Source organism: Parus major, chromosome 14 (genome assembly GCF_001522545.3).
Source record: "Parus major isolate Abel chromosome 14, Parus_major1.1, whole genome shotgun sequence".
NCBI classification, from domain to species: Eukaryota; Metazoa; Chordata; class Aves; order Passeriformes; family Paridae; genus Parus; species Parus major.
The window spans coordinates 12,417,437-12,436,948 of NC_031783.1; the positions used below are offsets into that span (position 1 = coordinate 12,417,437).

General features: G+C 41.9%; 1 protein-coding gene across 2 annotated transcripts in view; it reads left to right on the forward strand.

Moving 5' to 3' along the window:
- SDK1 (sidekick cell adhesion molecule 1) overlaps positions 1-19,512 on the forward strand; it is a 380,447-nt gene that overhangs the window by 275,528 nt on the left and 85,407 nt on the right. For both annotated transcript variants that reach the window (XM_015643063.3, XM_015643064.3), the window contains exons 19-23: positions 1,346-1,538; positions 4,472-4,570; positions 9,037-9,228; positions 11,106-11,227; positions 18,369-18,478. In XM_015643063.3, coding sequence (XP_015498549.1) covers positions 1,346-1,538; positions 4,472-4,570; positions 9,037-9,228; positions 11,106-11,227; positions 18,369-18,478 — 716 coding nt within the window. The remainder of the gene's footprint in view (positions 1-1,345; positions 1,539-4,471; positions 4,571-9,036; positions 9,229-11,105; positions 11,228-18,368; positions 18,479-19,512) is intronic.

Genomic DNA, 19,512 nt, shown 5'->3' on the forward strand with positions numbered 1-19,512 from the left:
ATTGTTCGCCTGTATTTTCTGCACACGTTTTCCTCACGAACATGCAATGAAATGCACTCAAGAGTTCAGTCCTCCAAAGTTCTAAATGCCAATTGCAATCCACAGAGGTGATTTAGAAAAGAAAATAAAACTTACTGTCCTCTTCAGCCATTATACGTTTTTATCTTTTCTTTGAAATTTATTTGCACTTCAATAAGTTGTAAAGTGCACCTTCTCAAATATGAAATACTCCTAACAAAATTACTCCTAATAGTCCCCTAACTGTGCTTTCTGGTTATCAGAGACTCTAGCCATTGGCTAAATGTGTCAAATATGGCTTATTAATTTCAGGTATCTTTCGTGTTTATGAGCCTGAAATCAATACAAGGAGCTTGATTTACACAGATGCTGAGTCAGGCCTGGAATTTTAACATTCTCCTGTAAGCCACATGATAAGGATTTTTGGACAAAATAAAAATTTCATAAACACATTCAAGTTTTAGACCCTTAAGCCTTTAAGGCGATTTCAAAAATTGTTCCAGAATTTCAAAGTCATTTGCCAAAAATGAATTTTTTAAGTCCTCATTTAGGTACCTACAGATGAGGTATTGCACTCCCAGAGATATTGATTGCCCAGAACATCCACTGAGATGAATGAAACCTGGAAGACTGAGCTCCTCTGACAAGAACCCTATTTTAAATGCATGAAAACGTCTTCAGGATTCTAACTTTTTGGACTCAGGTGTTGAAAATTGTAGTAATCATCTTTACAAGCATTTTCTATTCTTTCTGTAGTTCCAGAGCCGCTTGAATCATTCACGGTGTGGATGTCCCCAGTCCACTGAGCTTGTAATGCTCCCAGCCTGTGAGGCAGGGCTGCTCACTGGGGTGCTGGGGGAGCTGTGGCAGGAGGAGGAGGCTGTTTGTGTCCCCATCTCTCTCCTTCTGATCCCAATAACCTCCCCAGACTGTGGGATCTTTAAAGAAAATAAGATGAAGGATTTATGACAGAGTAGCACTGAAAGTACTTTTCTTCCTTCAGCTTGCTTCAGCAGCAGAGACTGGCCAGGCTGATGAGACTAAAGGCTCATGTCATCTGAATAATGATTTGCCATAATTTTGGAATTGCTCAGTAGCAGCCATGGAGAATTGCAATGCTGGTGTATCCCCATCAGCAGTGAGTGTTACAGACATCCCTCCAGTGTCACAGCGCTGCATCCATCTGTTCAGCATCAGAGCTGACATCGTTTAACAGCATTGCTTGGTTCTTTGCAATCAGATTAAGATAGTTTTGGCAGCCAAACCCACTTTGATTCCAAATAGACACAACTTCTAATGAGAGCTCATCCATGTTTAAATTTCCCAGCTCCTGGCGTGGCCAGTGGATGCTCCAGAGAGTGTGACCGTGGTCACCATCGCTCCGGATTTCCACGGTGTTCACAGTGGCTGCATCACCAACCTGAAGAAATTCACCCCCTACTACACCTCAGTGCTGTGCTTCACCACCCCAGGGGACGGCCCTCGCAGCCCTCCCCAGCTCCTGCGCACCCTGGAAGACAGTGAGTACCCAAATTCTTAAATCTCTCTGCTTAAAATTTCACCTGGGGTTCACAGCCACTCTGCAGTCTCTTCTCATAAAGACCTCAGCCAGTTTTCCATGGGTGTTCTTTCAGCCTGTGGCAAATAGTTGATTTTTTTTGTTTTTATTATGGACTAAACCTGGATGAATTTTTTTATGTTGATGATTAGCTAAGAGCTTTGTAGTCTGGTTCAGCTAACACACAATGCATTATGTCTGTGAATCCTTGTGCTCTTAAATCCATGTTCAGGCACCCAAATAAATATGAATTGATCTTCTTAGGACCTGAGCGCTGGAACTTCCTCTGGAGGTCAACAATTAATTTATGATTGTTTCCTGCTGTTACTCAACAAATTGAAAATCTCTGTATCTATATTATATTGCAAGTGTTTGTGTGAAAGAAGCAGGATCACATCAAGGCAGTATATTGCATCCTGAAAAACTGGAGGCAGGATGAAATAAAATGAACTGGATGGTTTAGCATATAAATTATTTCCTGCATCAGAAAAAGGTTTGGTCTCTGTGGCCCCTTGAAGTTGTTTTCTCAAGACATATTTGGGCCTAACAAGTGCAGTGTGTGTCTGATGCAGATAAATTGCAGTGGCCCTCACAGCCGACTGTGTCCACAGTGATCTTGGCTCTGGCCGGTGCTTTGGGAGCATCATAAACACTGCTGCACATTTGCAGGTTTAAACCAGAATAAAAGGTATCTAATTCATCCATTAAGATATTGTTTTTAGAAATACTGCTCTGCCTTAAAAGGGATCTTTTGGGTTAGTCAGTGTTCCCGTAAAGAAAAAACCGATCATCATTAACATTCACAGGAGTGAGGCTCAAAGTGCTAATCCAATTTTTCACGAGATAATTTTGAAGGAACCTGGAGAAAATTACTTTCCCATGGATTTTTCCTGGTGTGGTTACTCTCCTCTGTGTACTAGAACAGGTTGCCAGAGGTTGGAATTTAAGGACCAGAAATCTGTGTGAGTCACTAATCTGAACTCCAACTTGTGTGTCTGGGATGAAACCAAAAGGTGTGGTGGAATGAGAAATGTGCATTAGGTTCCTCTGTGCATCATCAGCTTTTCTGCCCATTTTCCTAAGGAAAAGAAAGCTTTAGCCAGTGATGATATGTAAATGTGTTCATCTGTCAGCACAGTAGAACCCCATGGCTGATCTCAGTGAGTGCAGAAGGGTAAGAAACCAAAGATACAAAACTCCTTGGATGTCACAAAAAATAATCAGCTGGGAAGAGGAAAGAGACTGTTAATATTTCTGCTGAAGGAAAAGCTGCAGAAATGAACCTTAAACCTAAAACCACAAAGTGGGAGCAGGGGCAGAGTCCCTGGGTCATTGAGGCTGTCTCAGGGAAACCTTGGGATCATGTGCCACTTAAAACACAAGAGAATTCCATCGGGAAACAAACCAGGAGAGAGCCAGACTTGTATTTCCTAGATAACCTGAGACATTTCTTGATGTGTCCAGCTACATGCTGCAAGGAGCCTCAGCAGGAGAGAGGAGCAGGATTGATTTATTTATTTATTAATCCTGTGGAATTGCTTCCTGGGGTTTTCACAGTGATGGAGAAGTTCTGTGCAGGATGGTGTGATGAATCTTGGAAGAGAACTCCTTGAAGCTGAGTTGCTTCAGGATTTATGTGGTGGGAAAAAAGGGCTTGAAAGGCCTGTCATTCGTGTTTGCAGGTGATCATTTTCTGTCTGGGTAGCAAAGTTAGGCAATCCTTTAGGAAAACAGGGATCTGTTTGCCAACAAGCTGCAGGTCAAACAAAACCTGATGTCCAGTCAGAAGTGTCATGTCCTGGCCTGCAGTGACCTGCACCTGTGTTTCCTGATGTCTTTAAAATTGGGCTGTAACTGCAGGGGCTGATTGGAGCAAAGCTTTGTGAGTGTGTGGTTTCCATGCCTGCAGCTCCATGGTCCCAGTGATAACCCCATGCTCTTGTTGGGCATTCCTGGGATCACTCTGGGATCAGCAGTTCTTCTGTGGTGCTTTGACTACTGGGTATTGCAGAGTGGATTTGGAAATTTACCTCCATGGGACTGCAGAATTGCAAATGGGGTTGTAGCTGACCCACTGGCAGGGTTTGGGCTTTTTTTGTCATAGCTGGAGGGGAATGAGAGGCTGGACTAAATTGAAGAGGAAACAAAACATGAAATTGCAGACAAGAAATTGCCAACTGATGTCAGTGGAGCTGGAGGATACTCGGGCAGGCATCCAGTGACAGAAGCACAGTGAATATAAAGTGAACAAAAACCTCCTTTTTCCAGTACATCGATTGAGGACAGAACAGCATTTGGATCAAAAATCAGTCAGGTTGTCTTTCTTGAAGATCAAAATTGAGGGAGGATGGCATATTCTTGACAGTCATTCTATTTTATGCTCTTTCATTGCACACTGGGGAGCTGAAATTTTTAAGAGCTCTTGAGCTACATCATAAAAACCCTTTAAAAAGTTTCACACACTTGTATTCATTTTACAGAAGACAGTTGCCATTATGCTGGACATTTTTAGAGTTGTTTTGAGGGAATTTATCCAAGCAGTGGATCGTGACTCTGTCCTTGCTGTGACCTTGCATAGGGAAAAGGCTCTTTCCAGGTGAGGAGATTGCTGGTGGTGTTACAAAACAGGACAGGTAAACACCTCACAGGTATCCTTGAGGGAAAGCAGCAATTCTGTTAGATCTCCACACACTTGGGATGATGACTGGGTGAAATAATTGACATGATGATAGCCAGAGTGTTTCTTCCCACCTTGCATTCTCCTCTCACTGGGGTTTCCAGCCTCCCTTTCCCTGGCTCAGGGACATATTTCTCCATCCCTAACCCTGCCATGTGAATCTGGTCCCAGTTAAGTGGGGTTCACCTATTAACTGCTTGCCTTTTCTGATTTGCCAGAGCCAGGAGCTGTGGGACACCTGAGTTTCACTGAGATTCTGGACACCTCACTCAAAGTCAGCTGGCAAGAACCTGTAGAGAAAAATGGCATCATCACAGGTATCAGCTGCTATCTCTGCTTTTATTTATTTTATTTTTTTTTTCTAATTCAGTGTGTGGGGGGTGGAATGTGTTGTTGCAGTGAAAAACTGTGTGGTGGAGCATTTAGGGAGAATTTGGGCTATTGCTGGTTTCCTGGTCCCTCCTCTGGGTAATTGAGATGTCACCAGGGAGTGTTACACAAAGTACAGCTCCAATTACTGGCAGCTCATGATTGTGCTTACTGGAAAAGCAGTTTGTGTTAGAAATCAGCTCCCCACAGAGTGTCTGGTCTTGTTAAATCCTCCGTGACCTCCACCTGCTTTACTAAATTTTTGGAAATTTGTGCGAACGCGCTTGGCCTTTGCCCCAAGAGTGGGGGGTCTGTACACGGAGTTCACAGCTGCAAAGTCTGGGTTGGCATTGCTGAGGTTTGCAATCAAGACCAAGCCTGAAATCAGCAGAATCCTTCCTCTGTGATCAAGTGGTCTGGCTGTGGGCTGCGGGACGGAATTTGCATGTCGTTACTTAATCTGTTATAAACCATCACAAGGGTTCAGAACTCTCTTGTTTCCCTTTGATGAGTCTGCCATTTGACAAGCTATTTATCTATTTACTGTATGCCAGTGTAGATACAACGGCAGCAACTTCATTATTTTTCATACAGGAAGGTATAAATACTTGAGAAACCCTCTAGTTCTTATCAACAGAGGCAATATTGTTTTCAGATGGGAAACTGTTGCAGCTGCTCAGGACATTCCATTTAACAAAGGTTTTCAAGGTTTTGAAGCACAGAAAAGCTTCCAGTTTTTAAATTTCTGGAGGTAGTTGGGAAGGGAGAAAATAATTTAATGTGGATCAAAATATTTTGATTTTTGAGTGTTAAAATGTTTAATTTTCTTTAAAATTGTGTTATAATTTTTTTTTAAAATGTGCCTTAGGAGTTAAAAAACCCAGATTTTCTGACCCTTGACCACTGAAATGCTATATCTGTCTAATTTCCTGAAGCATTTTAACTTTGACAGGTGTAATTACTTTGATAGGGTTTCACTTGTCAGTGTTTTCCTCTGTGTATCTGTGACATGCACCATTTGTAGCTGGGTGCTCCAAGCTGTTTGTGGAGTCCTCATGCAGATCATCTTCTGCCTCTCCACCATGGAAACCTGCCTGAAACCTGCACTGATTTAAGTGGTTTGAGAATAGAAACTAATGACTCCTGAAAGCAGAGCAGTATTGATTCAGTGAGGATGGCCAAAGCCTTTCAAGCCCAAGTGCTTAAATTCAGGTACCTCCATGCAGGATGATGTAATACTGATCCTCATTAAGCAGCAGGTAGCAGCTCTGTGCTTGGTGTTGCAGAATTACTTTGTAAAAACAAACTGCCCCCTTCTAGAATGGGTTGAAGCCTGATGGAGCCAAATGATGGTTGTGGGTTATATTTGAGGTAAATTGTTTCACAAGGAATTAACTGAAGACCTTCTCTTATTCAGGGCGAAACGCTAGTGTGAAAATGCCCAGCAGAGTCTATAAGGAAAAAGAAACCTTAATGATGCAAATTGCATTTGGGATAGAAGAACAGCAAAATTGTTCATGCCCTCAGCACCTCAAAGCTTTAGAGAGGGCTGCTTGGAGATCTGAGTGCTCAGGGAGGCAATTATTCATCATTTCTGCTCATTGATGTCTTTACTGGACCTTCGTGTTCCCTGCACGGGCGCTGGGAGGAGGGAAGCACGGAGGGGGTGCCCAGCAGCCAACCTGCTCTGGGAAATTGCCCATTACTCTTGCTGTAAATCTCAGTATCTTCCTCGTTCCCTCAGCAAACATTGATTTATGAGGATCTGGATGTGGATGGACAGTTTGTGATTGGGTGTAGTGCTCTCGCGTAGAGAATTTACTCCACATCAACAGAAAATTATTTCTGAAACTCCTGTGGTCATTAGTTCCCGTTAGGCAGAGTTTTGTGGAGTGCCAAAGCGTGAGGGAAGGATCTGTGGCACCTTCCCTGTCCTCACTTACCCCAAAGCCAGGGGAAACCCTCTGGAAAATCCTTCCCACACGAGTTTCTGGCAGGGATCACATCTGGATCACGGGGAGTGTGTTCTCACCAGCCCAGAGTTCTGCCCATCTGCCACCCAGTGTGCTGCTTGGGGGTGCAGTGCTTGTTGTTCCTTTCTTTCAGCACTTTTTCTTTCATCTGTTTTTGTTATGCCTGACTGTGTTTGGCTTTGTGTCTGCTCACTGTGTATGTACAGATTGTCTGTTCTCATCTTTTATATGACTGGAATTTAACTATTCATAGAGGACTGAAGTCCCCAACAGTAAATACTGCCTCTTTGCCTTTTTTTCAGTTTACATGGGAACTCAGGATACTTTTCTTGGTGAACTTTATTTTCTTTTTTTTTTACTTTTTTTTTTTTTTTTAGAAAATTAATACATAGGGACTGTGTGCTTAATGGGCAGGAAAGCTGGTTCTCATCCTGTGGTCACAAGGGAGAAGAGATAAAATGTCCAAAGAATAATCACCAACATTTGATGTATAACCTAAGCTTATCCAGATGGGAGAGGAGATATCTCAATCACTGAAGATTGCCTGGTGCATGCTGAGTGACACTTTCTATTGTCCATAAGCAACAAATGGATAGAGGGAGCATTAAAAGTCCCCTGCTTATCTTCCTCTGGTTATTTATTGTCTGGAACAGGCTGCACCCACAGCTATTGAAAGGAAAGGGTGTTTGTGATGGTCCTTCTGTTTGCACTCCTTCATGCCTCTTCAGTGAGCATCAAATGCAGGGGACAGTCAGCCCCCACCTTTCTGCTCATCCTCTGTTAATTCAGGCACCAGAGCCCTTAAACTTTGTCCAAAATCGTCCTACAGATTACAGTCCTGTCTGTGCTACATCAGCTCTGGTCTGGCAAGTGATTCTTAAGCCCTTTCAGAGAGCATCAAAACACCACAGTGTTTCTGAGACATCGGTAAATTACTGAGTTAATTAATCCCCACTCAGACACTTGTTTAAAACCAGTTCCAGATGAGCATTCAGGAGTTCTTCCCCTTCCCCTCTGCACTGCAAAGTCAGAGGAGCATTTGTGGTGTAGATGGAATTGTTGGAGCATCACTTCCCTTTATCACTGCCCTCTCACCTGAAACGTAATTAGTGACTGTGTGAGCGCACTGAGCTCATTTTCATGCAAAATCAGGTTAAGATGAATCCCTGTCAGTGATGGCAGCTCACAAGAGAGGATGGAGAACGTCTCACACCTCTCAGACTCTCACAGAAGTATTTCTCTCACTGTGCTTTTGGCTCAAGAGATGATGCTTTCTTGCTGATTAATACCATGAGGGATTTTACTACGTCAGTTCATGTATGCTAATCAGCTTATCATGTCTTTTTATTTTTAAAGAATTTAAAAAAAACCTTTAAGCTCTCCAACTGGTCTGAATTCCTCATCTTAGATGATGGGAACAGGAACCCAGTAGGGAGTTTCTCTAGCCAGTTTGCCTTGTGCATGGTTCACTCAGTGGGATTCCTTTCTGTTAGTCCTTTTCACTCACTTCAATTTCACAGGCATTCAAGAGCTATGTGTATTTTTTTTTTCACCCTCTGAGTCAAATCACAAAGAAAGCAGCAATCAAGCAAACTTTTCAGACATGCTCTCCGGGGACTGGCACAGCGAGGTTCACATGGGTTCAAATGAGAATAAAGTGGGACTGGGCAGGAGGAGGACAAGCAGATTTGGAGGTAAAATTGAGCAAATCAGACAGTGGAAAGTTTCAAAAGTTCTTGGAAGGCAAGTGCTTATCAAAGAGATAAAAAGGAAAGCCTGGTTATGATAGAAGAATAATATGGAGGTCAGGGCAGGTGCAGCTTTGGACAATGCATTGGCTCCAAGATGGTTTTGAAAGAAAGGATAATGATTCACCCTGCTGAAGGATTTCTGCAAGGAACAAGCGGTGGGGAGTAGAGGTTTTTCAGTTCCTAGAAGATTCCCACAATGTTCCTGCCTGATTGTTCTTGTCAGATTTCTAAGTATTTCTAGACAGGCAGCGCTGAAGGTTACTTCAGCCTGCAAAGGGAGAAAGCCCTACTAAGCACACAGAGATTTTTAATTAGCTATTCCAGTGGATGTTGTGTTTTTTCCAGTGTTTTTTCCAGTGTTTTTGGTAGAGTTCACAGAACAAAAGTCCACCTTTCTGTCAGGTTATTTCCAGGTTTCCAGGCCATTTCATACCAAGCATAGAAAAAAAAGACAGTTGAGACCCCATGTCCACCTGACAGGGAGATAATGCTCTGTGGGGTACCTGCATCAATTGTTTATTAGAAATAACAATATTTTAAAAATACTTGTGTACTTTATCCAGTGTTTACTTCAAGGAGGGTTTTTTTTCCGTTTATAAAAGGTGGTCACAAGGAATAAGGAACAAGGCAGACAGGGGAATTCTCTGTGTTACTGGAGAAGCCCTGAGCTGTGGGTGATGTGTTTTGCAGGGTACCAGATCTCCTGGGAGGTGTATGGCAGGAACGAGTCCCGCCTGGCCCGCAGCCTGTCCAACAACACCCTGGAGTACAAGATCACGGGGCTGTCCTCCCTCACCACCTACACCATCGAGGTGGCCGCCGTGACCGCCCAGGGCAGCGGCTGGGTCACCTCCTCCACCATCTCTTCTGGAGTGCCCCCAGGTTGGTCAGCCTGCAGGAAACAAAACAAAACAGAAAGTGCTGGTTCTTCATGTTTCTGACTTCCAAAGGTCACGGGTTGCTTCGGTTCGGTGGAAATAAAAATTATTTTATTTGTAAAGCACTGGCGTTCTTTGCCGCGTAATTTGGATTTAATTTTTGGAGCAGACTGAAATGTTAATGTGAGGACATTTTGCAGTTTGAAATTTCCAGGAAGTTGAGGGTGTTTAATACAGATACAAAAAAAAAAAAATTGGAGGTATGACAATGGAATGGACAAAGTAATAAAGTGGATACAATACAGAATCTCTTGACATTTATAAAGTGACATCAGAATGAAGCCTGAATCAATTCAAAGTATTGCTTTGGGGGAAAAAACAGAGTTTGGGTGATAATAAAAGGGAAAAAGATTTTCCATGTGGAAGTAATATAGCTTATGTCAACTATGAGTGTTTCACTTGTAGAGTGAACCTAAAATCTTATTTACAAGAATGTGAAGTTGTGGCCTGAAAAAATATTTTTCAGGAGGCAGTTCTATCCCACATTGTCTGAGTGACCATTTGGGCACCTGTACATTTACCATTTTTGTATTTTGTCCTTAAAATTCTACACTCTTCCCCATCCAGTGTAAAAAACAAACTAAACATCCAATTCATACCTCAAATAAGCAGTTTCACTTAATACAGAGGTTACAGAAGTAGAATTTTCCAAAGTGGAGCAGTTATTACTCATCACTGAGGGAATCCAATTTTTCCCTTCTCCAGGATTATTTAACTTTTCTGTGTGTCCTAAAGTATGTTTGCCCTTCTTTTCCCTAATCCTAGGTAATTGTGACAAGCTGCAGACTGGATCAATGCCATGATATCTGATGGCAGGATGCCTGCCAGATAACAGCATTATCCCACTTGGGCAGGGTTAGTTTATCGATCGTGGTTCCCACAAATGTGAAGTAAGAACCAAGAAATACTGGGTCTTTGTGCATACCTGAAATAAATGCCAAAACCCTGCCCTTTTTGGCCTGTTGCAGTTTCAGAGAGTGCAGAATTATCATAAAATTACAGAATGGTTTTGGTTGGAAGGGACCTGAAGGATAATTTCGTTCTAACCCCCTGCCATGGGCACGGACACCTTCCACTACATAATTACTGATTATAATAGTTATTTCCACTTATAATAAGTGCAGGTAACTATTGGGAATTTATTTTAAACACTCTATATTTAATCTCTTTCCTGGACTGGCTTTTGTTGTTAATTCAGATGATATTAAAAATGTAAATGCCACTGTAATTTTGACTGATGGGAGACAGAGATCTGATTTGGGCTTCAGTTTTTTCTTTGTAGGAGGTCACCCTTTATTTGCTACAGGAATTGAAAAATAAAATAATCTACTTTAATCAGGTGTTAGGAGTGCCCTCGAAAACCCAGATATTATAGGTCAATACTAAATACACTATCCAAAACTTTAAGTTTTATTCCAGTTGTAGTTATATATCCTCTAAGAAGTAAATCAAAATTATTGTTATTTCATTCTGGGCAAACAGTGGAATTAGGTGGCTTGGCAGACCTGGAGCTGGGAAGTGCCTTCCCCAAACCAGGCTTTGTTCATTGGGAAGTTTCTCTAAAGTAGTGCCTGTAATTCTGTAGATGGGCTCTTTCTTTTCTCATTCCTTCTGTAAGAATGTGATGCATGCTCAGAGAGCAGAAATAGTAATGCTGTGTGTAAAACTCTGCCAAAAAAAGAAAAGAAAAATAACCACAACTGGGGCAAATAGAGCCAATTTCCTTGTGTTTTTTTATGTTGAAACTGAATGTCAGCTTGTGTTACTGGCTCCTAGACAAAAGTGTGTTTCTACCTCTCACTTGCTTTTCTGTTTCTCCAGAACTTCCAGGTGCTCCAACCAACCTGGTGATTTCCAACATCAGCCCTCGCTCTGCCACACTTCAATTCCGCCCAGGATACGATGGCAAAACCTCCATCTCCAAGTGGATAGTGGAAGGCCAGGTATGTCCCTGACAAAATTATCTTAATGAAGTTTCTGGGGGGGTTAAGAAGAGCCTAACGAATTCCTGTTGGGATTTCAGTTTTTGTTTAACTTTGGATGAGAGCTGCTCTACAAATGGCCTGGAGTGGCTGCCCAAGGGGTTTTGGGAAGGTTCAGAAATGTCTGTGTCAGCCAGGGAGAGAAGGTGGGACTTCTGTTCAGAACAACAGAAAAATGTGATATATTTATATGTATACATATTATCCTTTAAATAGTTCACAAAGAGTTTTGTTATGTTCAGAAGAACACCAGGTGCACCATAAACAGCACACACAGCAGAGCTTTAGTCCATCCATCTGTTTCGAAAAGAATTTGAAATCTGTGTTTAGGTTCTGAGAGGTGTCTTTTCAAAAGTTTGGAATTCTTATCTCATAGATTCAGAAAGAAGGAAGAATTGTACTGAACAGTAAAGACACCATTATTCATGAGATTGAATGTATTTTTCTATCTTGTCATGGAATATACCAAGGTTTTCTATCCAGGCCTGTAGATATGAATAGGATGAATTCTTTTCTCCATCAGCTTTAAACAATATCCCTCTTTCTGCTGTCATTATGCCTTGGAGGAGTTATATATTCCTCATTTGTTCTCCTGACAGATGAGCTTTGCTTCTTCCTTTCCACCCACAGGTCTTTATAAATACTGTAATCTGTTTTTAAGACCAAATGTTGGACTTCTTAAATCACCGTCACCACTTAGACATGTTGATACAATCACTTCACTTGGTAATGAGATTGTTGTGAGCAAGTTGGTACATTTTGTGCCATTTATATACACATTATGGCATATTACAGAATTAAACATCAAAATCCAATAATATGGTGGCTTAGCACATTCTGAGGAGCATTTTCCTGCCGGAACACTACATTGATATAACTAGGAATTTGTTAATGCAGTGAGTTGCAGAATGCTACTGAAGTGAAGCAAATTTGAATGCTTTAAAACTGTAGTGATAATTACCATGAAGTTCAGCTGCATCTTTGAAGAGCCCTGGGTACCAACAGTGGTTTGAACAGTCCTTGGTGTGCAGGGAGGGTCTTTCTTGTTCACAAACCCTCACCAACATCTCAGGCATCACTAGAAAAGTCCAGGGGGTTTTGGTTCTCATAGATCAGGAATTATTTGCCCCTTCTGGGGAAGGAGCACAGCCAAATCCTTGTGGAATCTGGGCAGTCCTTTTAACCACAGCAACCCTACAGGTTTCTGCTGTGTCACACCTCACTGCTCAGCTTCAGCACAACAAGAAATGTTGCTCCTAGTGGATTTCAGGAAAAAATAAAAACTTTTGCTCACCTGATTAATGAAAATCAGTTCAGGTATGCAGTGAAATTGGTGAGTTCTCAAGGATATAGCAAATCCTGTTTCCAGGATGACAGCTGCGTATAATCCTTTGTTCACAGCCCCTTTCTGCCAGAACTCCTCTCAAACTCTTTCTCTCTGAAAGTGCAATTTCACAGCACTTTGAGCCAATCTAAAGCAGAGCTCTCATTGTCCTGCTCCTGTTCCCTCTCCCCATCCCACTTACCAAAGCTTTTCCTCCTCCTGCCTTCTGTGTGTGCTGACACAGGATCAGACCTGGAGCTGCTGCAAGCTTTGATCCAGCCAAGAACAGATGAGTTTCAGACAGATCAACTCTGCACAGGCTGTGTGTGATCAGGTCATTGTGAGGGGAGGGGGTGTGAACATGGCACTGGGAGCAGAGAGAAGGGCAGGAATGCCTCTGACTCCACTTGGATCCAAACTGCCTTGGACCTGCCCACCTTTCAAAGAGCTTTTGCAAAATTGTTTTTTGCTGCCAGTCTCCATTTCTGCCTTTGATATGGTCTGTTCTCAGCTGGGATTTGTCCATACTGGGGTGCAGGCTGATGTTGCAACATCTGTATTTTAGCATGGAGAACCATAATTGTTCCTTAGCACTGTGTTGGATTGAAGAGCTGTGGTTGTACAATACTGAAATGGAGGGAGGGTGTCCTGGATCGTTCATTCACTGACCCATGTACAGCTTCTAATAGCAGTGTTAAGTGTTCCATGCCTTGGCATTAAATTAAAAGCCACTTAAGGGGTGGTTTTGCATGCTGTGATTTTAAAGCTGGTGGTATTGCCAAGGGACAGGATGACATTCAGCTATAAAACACTCCACTGTGATTTGGGCACTTCGTTTGTGTCCCTCCCCCTCTGTGAGCTGGGCAACACCTTGCTTTGGACATCCCTGATAATTCTGACTGTTCTCCTCCATCTCTACTGGGAATTTATCTTTCAGTCTCAATGTCTGAATCCTTACAGGCGAAATTCAGCTGTTTTGTATTCACAGATACAACCAACCTGCCACCAACGTGTTTTTCTTCTTTGTTCCTTTATTTGGCAGAAAGCTTCTTTGGTGAGGGCAGATCTAGAAAATGTTCCAAGTGCTCCAGTTTGGCTGAAAGCCATTTTTGAAGTCTGATACTTCATGAACAATTTGGATGAGAAACACAGCTGGGAATTCCAGCTGACGTGAAATTTTGTGCATCTGGCCTTGGTTTCTGCTTTTTGTGCCTGGGTGTAAATTCATGGGAGCCACTGTGGAACTAATTCTCTGTTATGTCAATGAACATGAGAGGAGATCAAGTCTTTAAGAGTTTAGTCTTGGTACATACTGAAATATCAAGCGTTAAAAATCCCATTTCTGTGTTTCTGAAGGTACATTCTGTACTTTGGAAGGGATATTTAAAAATCACTAGATTGTTTCTTTTCCATCTTTTTTGTCTAGACTCAGGATTGGAGGAAACTGGGTTTCCTAACAGAGAACTACAAAAATGTACCAATGCTGTTTAAACAATATTTTGTAACATTTTTTTTTTCTATTACATAGAGTATAATTTAAAGGGAAGAGGCTCAAATGTAATATAAAAGTTCCACTGACACTTGTTCAGAGGGACCAGAGGTCCCCCTGCCTTGTGGCATTGACACTCACAGGTAACATGTTCCTCCACAAAGAATTTCAGTAAATCCTTCCAGCCATCCTCTCCTCTCAGATGCAGTTAGAGCATATATTGCAGACTTTTTTTTTTTTTTTTTTGGCAATTTTCAGCCAAGAATGACTACAAATCCCTGCTGGTGTTCATGTAGTTTCATGTTTGCACTCTCTGGCAGTTGCAATCTAGTTTCTTGTTTTTCTTGTGTTGGATTTTTCCTGGGGTTTTGTCAGGAAAAATGTGTATAAATTGATGATGGGATGGTTTGTGTTGGGAGGGACCTTGAGAATCACCCATTTTCAGCCCATCCTGGCTGTGCCTTGGTGGGTGCTCAGTCCACAGCTTCCAGGTGATGACAGAATCTGGATAACTTCTTCCCAGTCAGGTGTGTTTTCCTGGTGATTAACATTATTTGCAGGCAGCACAAGAGCTGCAGAAGGGCTGAAAGCTGTTCCTGAAGAGCTAACACAGTTCCTGGAGCCATGAGTGCATGGGCTGGAATAGAGACTTTTTGCTTAAAGCCTTGCTGCTGTTTTTAGAGAGATTTTTATATGAATGTCATGGTGAGCAGGAGCAGAGTTTCAAAGTGGTAAAACCTTTAAAGTATTATCTCTGTGCTGCCTTCTAAAGCTGTGAGTTGGGAAAGAAGTTGCAGCTTTACCCATGACTTTGTGTGGTTTTGTGGGTGAAGCCAGTGACCCAGATAGGATTCATCCACTGCACCAGGTGATTCTCTGGGTATCGTTTTCACTTTGGAGCTGGTAAATAAAGTGTCTGAAACTCTGACAGTTTTATGCCCTTGACAATCTCTAAATCAAAAATGGCTGAATCGATGTAAGGATTTAGTGAGAAAAAAAATTGTACCCGGGCTGACATGCCCTGAACTGAATTTCTCCCAAAGCGATTTCAAATGTGTGAGTTATGGACCTCTAAAACGAAAACTCTGACACATCTTGAACTATGGTAGGACACAGGGTACCTCTGTAATGTACAGAAACATTTTGTTTTCCTTTTCTGCAGTTAGTACTTTGTAACTGAAGGTTTGGAGGCGTTGCTGTCTTACACACATTATCTTTTCATGCCAAATTTTAATGTTTTGGGTTTTCTTTTTCAAGGCAGAATTCTGCAACTTCGCTCACACAGTGCATTCCATCAGAAAATATTGACTCATTTTATAAAATATGTAATGTTTTCCTTCTAAGAACTGGAGAAACTAACACATGGGGAAGTAAAGGGTTCTGACATCACCCCCAATATTGTTTTACACTGTCTCATTTCTGCAAAAATAAAGGAATATGCCCTTTTATTGGCTGTATTGCCTTGGGAACAGCTGAGGGATGGCAGTGAATATGTGCTGAGCAGTGATGGCTGATGGTTATGGAGCATTCTGTGATGTGTAGGGGGACAGAGGGGTTTTCATTGTGTCAGTCCTGGGGGCTGTGGCCCCGTGGCACAGAGAACTGGGAAGGTGCAGAGTGTGTTCCTCGAGGAGATTTTATGCTGATGGTAACAGAAAAGCAGTTGGTGCCTCATGTGCCTCCCAAAACAAAGCACCCACGAGCTCGTGTGATCTGTCAACAAACACCATCCTGCTCTGAAGTGTGCATACACTGTTACCCAAAAAAACAGCTACAAGAAAGAAACCTTTAACTTCACTTGATGTTCTGCAGAGCAGCTCAGAGTGGGCTCTCCTGCCCCTCAAAGGACTCTTTTATCCCAACCACTGCCCGTGGTTCTGTCTGCCCCATGGGAATCCCTTTGTACTCTGATTCTTGAAACTGATACTTTTCCTCTGATCTGACATCACAGTGTTTCAGCAAAAATAATTCCCTTTTCCTTCCATAGCCTGAAACTTGGAATGTGCTATAAATTTTGGGGAAGTTAAAAATATCAAGTCCATCACTGAAGGTTTTCTTCTAAGGCTCGTTTCTGAGAATACATATATATATATAAAATAGATAAATGAAACTTCTTCAGAGCAACATGGGCCTAGAAAAAGATCCTTAATATTTCCACCTTTGCAGCCCAGCAGAAAATCTCTCACTGAGTCAATGTCAGCCCTGCTGGGCCATGTGGTCCTTAATGTGTATTAACGACCTACCTGTTCTGCACAGCAATTGCAACCTGTGGGCCTTTTTCTTTTTTTTTTGTCATTATTTTGTTAGGCAAGAAATATTTTAAAAAGCTCTTACTGCTCTTAGAATACAAAAAAGACAGCTAAGTCACCACTGGAGATTATTTGCAGCCTCCAGAGAGCTGTGGATTGTTGCTATACAATTACTGCAGCATTTGGAGGTGATTCTGTGAAGTGCAAGATTTGCAAAAATAAGCATTTACTATAGAGTTCCTACAGTATTAATAGAAAATTCATTTAATAAAATGTGTTCTCTGTTTCCTTGACTGAAATCAACCCTCTCATCCTTTCTTTGTTTGTTTTTTTTTCTTCTAAATCTCTTTATCAACTCTTTGTTCTCCTGGTTCAGTTGAGGGATGTTCTGTTTTACCCTCCACACCTGTCTCAACTTGTTTCCCTTCAGCTTCGCTACAATTTCCAGAGCTTGGTTAGGACTGGGAATTTTAAAAGGTCCATAATTTTCACTACTGTCTATTTTAGATGTTGTTTAGTGTGTGGCAGTGACCTTGATTCCCCAACAAGTGTGAAAGGCCCATCAAGACCTGTTCAGCCCCATCCTCCATGGAATCAGTGTTCTGCTGGGGAGATCAGAGAGGCTTCTTTCCACAGCGCAATGCAGAACTTATTTCTCTGGCCTAATTTTCTTTGTGTCATTTCTTCATGCACAAACATAAATATGCAGCACATCAAGTCCTGGGTGAGCAAGGAACTAAAACATCTATAAATAAATCAGGCTGCTTCTCCTGAAGGGGAAAAAAAAAAAGAAAAGAGTGAATGAAACCTAATTTTCTATTTGAAGTACTCGGGGTATGCGAGGTACTTTGGGCTGTGGTGCCTGTCGAGTGTTTGACAGCGTCTGTGGCTGGATCTCATACACAGAACTTGCAAGGGATCTGTTTAAAAAAGATTAAAGGAAATAACTCTTTACACAGTGGGTTGTGAGTTCTGGAATGTGCTGCCACAGCAGCCTGTGGGAGTAGACAGTGTCAGTAGGTTAAAAAGGGTGAGGTGTCTTTGTGGATGTTGAGTCTGTGAATAGATGCTGAAGGGAAGAGCTGCCCAGGAACCTTCTGGTGCCTCCTGATTGTGGATACCAGGGCGAGGGAATTGGGCTACACACACCCTTTTTGGCAGGGCTGGAACACCAGAGGAACGTGCTCAGTGCTGGGGAATTATTCCAGGGGGCTTACCTGAGCTCCCCTGGGTTTCAGCACCTGCAAATCTCCAAAGTGAAGCCCAGCCCCTTCTCTTCTCCACACTCCTCTCATGGATCTCAGGCACAGCCCTGCCCACACATGCTGCATCTTCCAGGTCAGGCTCTGGCCTCTCTCTCATTCCCTGCTGGCTTCCTTTTAAATCCTGATTCATCTTCATTTAATCTCCAGAAAGCTGCATAGAAAGCAATGCTCAATTCTCATCAGTGTTTAGTCCCTTCTAACACTGCCATGGCTGGGGGCCCATGTTGGGCAACATGTTGTGATTAATTAATACAAAGGGTTGCTCATGGAAAAGTCTGGTCTAAGTGCAAAGCAGCAGATGAGGTTAAAACACTTTTGTTCTTTGACTTTGTTCTTGTTTCTCTGTCTTCATTTCCATGGCATTTTGCCTCCATTGAGACTTACTTAGTATGCATCAGTTCCTGCGAGTTATTATCAAGGCTATTTTTCATTCTCCTATATTACTACTTGATACTTTTGTATTGTGGCAGGAAGATTGAACAGGGTATTATTGCTCTCATGGTGTTTTTTCTGGCATGGATCTTATCATAGGATCCAGTGAAGTCCCATCAGGTACAAGGAGACTTGGCTGACTTGGCTGGGTTTTCTCTTTACAAATAACTAGTCATATAAAAACTAATATTAACTGGAAACTGCATTTAAGAGCATTTGTGCTTCCACTGCTGTGATGATGCACATTGTATAAAAGGTTATATATATTTATTTGTATATATATTTACATATATATATATCATCTACTTTGTATTCCTTCTTGTATTGCCTTTGCCTTATACAGGTTGGTGTGCTGGGTGATGAGGAGGAATGGGTGACTCTTCATGAGGTGGAGAATGAACCTGATGCTCAGATGCTGGAGGTACCAAACCTCATTCCTTACACTCATTACAGGTAAGAACAGCAGGTAATTATCTACAACATGGAAAAAAAATGAGTAAATAGCAGCATGGAACAACTTTCCTAATCAGAAACATCTGGCTGGGTTTTAGAATCTGAACAAAAGGGAAAAGCTTTGCAGTTTTCATGGGTTAAAATTACTAATCTGATATTGTTAATTGTAATTCACATAAAATCCCGTTGATAACATTAAGAAGGAAATTCAAGTGTTCAGTGAGATGCTTTTACAAGTAACTGCTATCCTGTGACTTCCCTCCCTGAAGAGAGCACCAGTGGAACATCAGCCAGTGACAAATCAATCGTAGTTAAACTGGTGCAAACCTGTAATTACATATTTGCATCAGCTTAAACATCGCTTTATTGATTTAACTTAATTTGGTAACATCAGTTAGATGAAACCTTTGTTTATAGGAATTTACCAAGTTAAGCTTAATAGATATAAGCAATGCCTAAAGTGATTGAGGTGACTCTGCATTGTGGGTGCACCCCAGTTAAACAAGATTGATTTTTAAATCAATCCAATCCAAGCTATGCCATGGAATAGACAAGATTGGAGAATTTGAGGTACTCAACCCTAATGAAAAAGACTTTCATGATCCAGCTTGCTAATGTAGAGGCAGGTGGAAAGGAGATCCAGTGACAAGTGTTAAATCAACCCTCTAGAAGCTTGTCCATTTTGTGCTGGCTGAAGGGGCTATTAACTAACCCATGTGCTGGTGTAAGCCAGGAGTAGGTGCAACCAAGGAGAGCTCATGCAATTTTCAACTGACTCAGTGCTGGCACGTTAATTTTCCTCCCTTGGTCACAAATGTAGGAACATATTGAATTTCTCACTAACTCTCCACTGAAGTGTTTTAAACCTCATCTTCCAGAGCTAAACGTTTTACTTAAAGGTCTTTGAAAATTTTTTTTGAACTTAAGCAGAGATTTCTAGTGCAGAGGCTTAGGAAAATTATCTTCAGGTTAAGAGGATTTTGCTCTCCTCATAAAGAGGGATCCTAAAAGCTGAAAAGGCAGGGGTGAGCAGG